The sequence below is a fragment of the Panthera leo genome, chromosome D2, assembly GCF_018350215.1.
Source record: "Panthera leo isolate Ple1 chromosome D2, P.leo_Ple1_pat1.1, whole genome shotgun sequence".
Classification (NCBI taxonomy): Eukaryota; Metazoa; Chordata; class Mammalia; order Carnivora; family Felidae; genus Panthera; species Panthera leo.
The window spans coordinates 18,668,969-18,674,968 of record NC_056689.1 but is presented as its reverse complement, the minus strand read 5'-3'; the positions used below and the strand labels follow the sequence as shown (position 1 = coordinate 18,674,968).

The window sequence follows — 6,000 nt, the reverse complement described above, 5'->3', positions numbered from 1 at the left end:
GTCCCCAACACTCGGTCACCCCACAAGCCTGCGGATTGCAGGCCCCTCCCCACCCCTGCAACCCGACCTCGGCCAGCCGCAACCCTCCGTCCGCGCCCTGCCCCACCCCGGTGCTCCCACTCCAGCCCCCGCCTCCCCGCGCCGGGCGCCCCCCCGCCCCCGCCTCCCGGCGCTCCCCGGCCCCGCCCCTGGCCCGGGCCAGCTGCCCCCCCGCCCCCGCCGCGGTCTGCGTGCGCACGCGCGACCACGGAAGGGCCGGGCCTCGCGCCCCCTTTCCTCCTCCTCCTCCTCCTCGTCCTCCTCCTCCTCCTCCTCGTCCTCCTCCCAGTCCCCGTCCGGGCCCGGCGGGGGGCGGAGGCCGTGCGCCTGCGCGGAGCCCGCAGTCCGGCAGGGCCGCAGCCGCGGGGTGGCCGGCCGTTGCCGTGGGGACCGCGGGCCCCTCCCTCCTCCGCTCCCCTGCCGCTCGCCGTTCCCACCGAGGCGCGGAGGACGACCCCGGCCCCCCACGACCGCCGGCCCGGCCGGAGCTGCAGCCGGTGACCCGGCGAGAGGCGGTGCCGCTCCCAAGATGTCGCAGACGGCCATGTCCGAAACCTACGGTACGAGGCGGCCGGGCGAGGCGGGCGGGTGCGCGCGGGGCCGCGGGTCTCGGGGGCGCGTCCGGGCCGCGGGAGGTCGGGGGCGGCGGGGACGCGGGGGGCGCGGGCCCGGCCGTGCGCAGCCCGTTTACGTGATCTGCTTTCTCAAGTTTCCTCCGGCCTTTTCTACGCGCTCACACGCGGAGGGTTTCCCAATTTTCAGTAGCTCCGGGTCTGGAAAGCCAGTTGAAGACTTTCCTCTGCGATGTTGTCCCCGGCGAGGGGCCGTGAAGGACTTAGGGCGACGCCTGTATTTCAGTGTGTTCTTCGAGTATTCCAGCATGACCTTTCCTGGGTTGGAATTCCTTTCTTTGCCCTGGGATTACAGTGAGAAGTAATCGATAGACTAACCCGTGTCTTCGTGCGGAGACCTCTTGCCTCATTTATTTCTCTCTTTCTCCGTCTCTCGGGTGTTTAGTCCTTTCTGGGTTGCATTATGGCTGTTTATAAATGTGCCTTTTTAAAATCATGAACACCCTGGAAGCAGAGCCCTATCTGCTTAATCTTTGCTGCCCCTGTAGCACCCACACCTGGATGCTATAAGGGAATCATTTTTTCTTTTGAGTAATCGAAAGCCTTCCCAATTCATATACTGTGTTGTTGTGCTTTGTTTTAGTCCTGCGTGGTAAAAATCACTAATATCGTACACGTCTCCTTTGCATCAGGCTCGAGATGTTTACCAGTCTCTGATTCCTTGTTCGGAATTGTGCGTTCTCAGATTAAGACTTTGATTGGGAGTTTTACAATCCCAGGGAGAGGTTCAAGTTCAAAAGTATGTACCCGGACTCAGATCACGTGTGGTGGCCCGCTGCTCCTTCAACAGACACGCGTGGAATGGCAGGGTGGAGGCAGCAGGATGCTGCAAATACCGCAGGCCACGCGACAGGCGTGGTTCTGGTCTCACGGAGCATGCAGTCTAGTGGCGGATACAGGGTTAATGCCATCAGGACACTAACGAATGAGTAGTTAAAACAGCGGGCAGGAGTTCTGGAGGATTGTGCCTTCGGAAAGTATGTTAGGAGGAACCCTGGCCCAGAGTGAGGAGCCTAGGCGGTAGTAACTGGTCAGGGCGGCAGAATGGCAGATGCCCAGGGCTGGAGAGAAATGGAGTTCCAATAAGGGGAGCCTAAACAGTGGTACAGAGGTGAGGGCGAGGTGGAGAGAGCCTATGGAAGGTTCCATCTTTCTCCTAAGAGGGGTGAGGTCACAGTGCATTTGCTTCACCTTCAGCCTCTCCTGTGACTTGTGATTGCCCTGTTCTTGGTGCCCCTTGGGGCATTACACCCATTCCTAGAAGGCTTAGGACATCCTCCAGGAACCCGATGGCTTTTGAAGTGTTGTCAGAGCCACAAATGGTCGCGTTCGTCCATGTGGTCGGGTCCTCCCTGTACAGAACCACAGTCGGGAGATTTTGCAAAGAAAATACGCTTGTCTAGCGATTTTTGGTTGTCCTTGTGCTTTTCTTTATTTTCGAGTGCTCCTTACCCACACTTTTTTTCTCTTACCTGGATAGGAGCGTTAGGGAGGGGTGGAAAGTCTGAATAAGAAAACCAGGTGGGGATTTTGAATGAGGAGGAAAGGACTGGAAGAGTTCGGGAGACGGAGCTTTTACATTTCGTTTGTGTTATATGAACTAACCTTCATAAAATATCGCATATCTCTACTACACTTTGGATGCAGTTAATTGAACTTTTGAGCATCCCAGATTAACTGATTAAATTATGATCATAAGGGGGCACCTGGGTGGCTCAGTTGTTTGGGCGTCCGACTTCAGCTGAGGTTATGCTCTTACAGTTCGTGGGTTCGAGCCCCACATCGGGCTCTGTGCTGACAGCTCAGAGCCTGGAGCCTGCTTCGGATTCTGTGTCCCCTCTCTCTCTGTACTCCCCTGCTCATGCTCGCTCTCTCAAAAATGAATAAATGTTAAAAGAATGTAATAAATAAATAAATATCATAAGGCTTTAAGCAACAGTATTCTTTTGTCATGATTCCATCCAAATGTGTTTTTACTCACAATTTAATCTTTTTCTCTAATAGAGAAAGTTAGAAGAAACTAATGGAATAGAAAATTGGTTTTTAGGGGCACCTGTGTGGCTTCAGTTGGTTCGGCATCGGACTTCAGCTCAGGTCAGGATCTCGCGGTTTGTGAGTTCAAGCCCCGTGTCGGGCTCTGTGCTAACAGCTTGGAGCCTGGAGCCTGCTTTGGATTCTGTGTCTTCTCCTCTCTCTCTGTCCCTCCCATGCTCATGCTCTGCCTCTGTCTCTCAATAATAAATAAACGTTAAAAAAGAAAAGAAAAGAAAAAGAAAGTTGGTTTCAGAAACAGCAAATGTGGCAGTTGAAACAGCCAGCCAAAAGTCGTAAGCTGTCACCTTCATTTATCATTGACCATATTTGCACAGCATTGTTCCCCAAAAGTAAAACAATCAGGTTCCACCTTCCAGACGTGTGCCTCTTGGCTAGCTGGTAAAGGAATGTTTGCCTAACCTTTAAACTCCTTTGTGCTCTATACTTATTTTCTCTTCCAGAAAAGGAGGCTCTGTGTAGCTTAACAGCAATAGGGTGAAAAATAAAGAGCCAGTGCTTATAAAGTACTAGTGATGAGCTATATCTGCCTTTAATGCTTTTTAGCAAATTAAGGCAATATGTCTTCTTCCATAGACTGAGTAGTAAACATTTTGCCCGCCCTGAAACTAATAACCACATGAATACTGTATGTAAGATTGTAACACAAAGTTAAAATCTAAAACAGATCTGTTTCCGTTTGAAACCCTTGTCTAAGTATATCTAAACTGAAACAGTGTTTCCCCAGTGTAGATTTCAGAGCATTCTTAAAGCCAGTTAGTATGGCTGAAGAACTCCAGCCATCTGAGACTTGGGAGGTGACACAAATTGGCCTTAAGTAATTCCTGACACCAAGATTTGCGAGACAAAATTAACAAGTGGATTAGGTAGTCCCAAGCAATGATGGCCAAGAAGGGGCTAAAAAATATATAAGTGGTGCAGAAAATGCTAGGGGAAAAAAAGTAAGGACTAAAGCAGGCTAAGACTGAGGAAAAAAATCTAAGCTCAGTCTCCACACTTTGGACTTTATGCTTTCTACAACGAACACGGTTTAATGAAACAAGAACGTGAATTGTTAGTCGTGTGCTGAGTTTATTACAATATAGTCTTCATATTTTTATTTTGTGCCTTATTTGGAAAGCACAGTATTACAGTATTTACCACATCACTTGGAGAATTATCAAGATGTTTTCTTTTAGAAATATTTCATTGTAGGCCGTTGCGGGTTGAATTGGATCCCCCGAAAGATACGTTCAGGTCCTAACCCCAGGTACCTGCGAATCGTGACTTTATTTGGAAATAGGAATGATGTAATCCAGTTAAGATGAAGTCCTGTTGGATTCGGGGAGGCCCTAATCCAATGACTGCTACCCGAATAAGAGGGGAGAGATTTGGGTATAGACACGTACAGGGAGAATGTGATACGAAAGGCAGACTGAGACGGCAGCGGCCAAGGACCACAAAGGGGGTGGGCACCCACCAGAAGCTAGCAAGAGGCAGGGATGGGTCCTTCCCTAGAGCCTTCAGTGAAGGCATGGCCCTCCTGACATCTGATTTCAGACTTCTAGCCTCTAGAACTGGTGGACAATAAATTTCTCTAGTTTTAAGCCATCCGGCTCGTGGCATTTTGGTATGGCATCTCTGTGACACTAAAACATAGGCCTTGGTAGTCAGAATATGACTCATGGAGAAATTTGGGCTTAATAGGGGAAGTAGAGTAAGGATATTTGGGGTAAAGGAAGTAACATCTTCAAAGGTATGTGGTGCCAGTAAAGTATAAAATAACTTACTGTTAGAGAAATCACCAAACTAACCCTCACCTGAATTTCATAAAAGACATAAACGTCAGTCAAGGAAGCGTCTAACAGCGGCATAAAGGACCTTTCTCCAAATCGAATCTATTTATCATTTCTAATGTTTGTGTTTTCCTTTCCTCATGTGCTGGAAACGGGTGACCATTTAAAGAACTAGAGTGTGGGGAACACTACACCAGAGGTCCTCAAACTGCTGGGCCCCCGAGTCCCCTGGTGCGTAAAGTGGCAGTTCTGATTCAGTAGATGGGGGGTGATGGCGGCTCCACGGCTGATCAGCTCGCAGCCCACGCAGGTGCTGTTGGTCCGGGAACCTGATAGAAGGTCGAGATCCTATGCTACATAATGGCTCCCGTGCCCAGACCTTTGAAAACTTGTTTGTTCGCTTTTTGGTGGTGTGTTTGTTTGTTTGTTTGGGGGCACTCTTGAGATCAAGGCTGCCCTTTATTTTTTTTTTAATTAATTAATTTATTTTCCAATGTATATCCAAGTTGGTTAGTATCTGATGCAACAGTGATTTCAGGAGGAAACCTTGTCCTTTAGAAAAGCAAAAGTGGACGATAATTTTCACAGTCACTTGAACTATAAAGCATTCCGTCCCAGTCCTTGCCTGTGACTTCTGCCACTCCTGAATCTCTGTTTCCAGTCATATCAGTCCCTCAGGCTTAAGAGCCTGTTTTGAACTCCATACCTAACTATTCCATTTGGATGGCCTGGGGTATCCTCACACACTGCATTCCAAACCCAACCAACCCATTCCTACTCCCCAGCCTTCTATTTGTCCCTGGTACCCATCCGCCTGAGAGAAAGTTGGAATCTTTAATTCTCATCATCCCATCTCCTGAGTCCAGTTGGTTTCTGTCTTTTAAATAGACCCCTTAACGTAGTTCAAGTTACTGTTAACCCTAGGAGAGGCAAGGGAAGGTTGGGGGTGGGGGCAGATTAGTGGATTATAAAACAATGCCTGTCTCCAGGCACAGCAACCCGAGTAGTTGGACCAGTTGTTTGCTGCTGGTGGTATGGCGTCCTTGTAACTGGCGGTAAAGCAACCTCTGTAGCTCCCGCATGCAGGAAGGGAAACCGACCGCCTGGGCAAGGGTGAGGTGGGTTCGGGTAGGGGTGAGTTAGAAGGGGTCCTGGTAAAATCTATTCGGGAACCCGGACTGCTGGCAACTTAGGCCACAGCTTCACGGGAATATCATCATGATTTAAGTAAATGGTGTTTCCCAAGCTTCTTGTGCTCCTTGAAAAATAATTCCACGTAAGCCTAAAATGTGAACTTTCCTTCTTAACTTAGTAATAATAGTAATACCTCTTCTGTTAAGAACCACGTCACCAATGTGTTTTGAAAAGTATCTCACGCTTTGGGCCCCGAGGCATGGAATTAGCCATAACACGATTCTTTCCACTTTTAGCATATCTAATCAGGCAAGCGTTTTGCTCTGAATATTTCTTTGGAATGAGGAGAAAGCTGATGTTGTTTCTTG

General features: G+C 49.3%; 1 protein-coding gene across 1 annotated transcript in view; it reads left to right on the top strand.

Annotated features, from left to right (window-relative positions):
- Positions 1-338: 338 nt before the first annotated feature.
- The window catches only part of RAB4A (RAB4A, member RAS oncogene family), a 45,453-nt gene continuing 39,791 nt past the window's right edge, over positions 339-6,000 (top strand). The window contains exon 1 of the mRNA XM_042907752.1: positions 339-599. Within this exon, the coding sequence (XP_042763686.1) occupies positions 569-599 (31 nt within the window). The 5' untranslated portion in view covers positions 339-568. The remainder of the gene's footprint in view (positions 600-6,000) is intronic.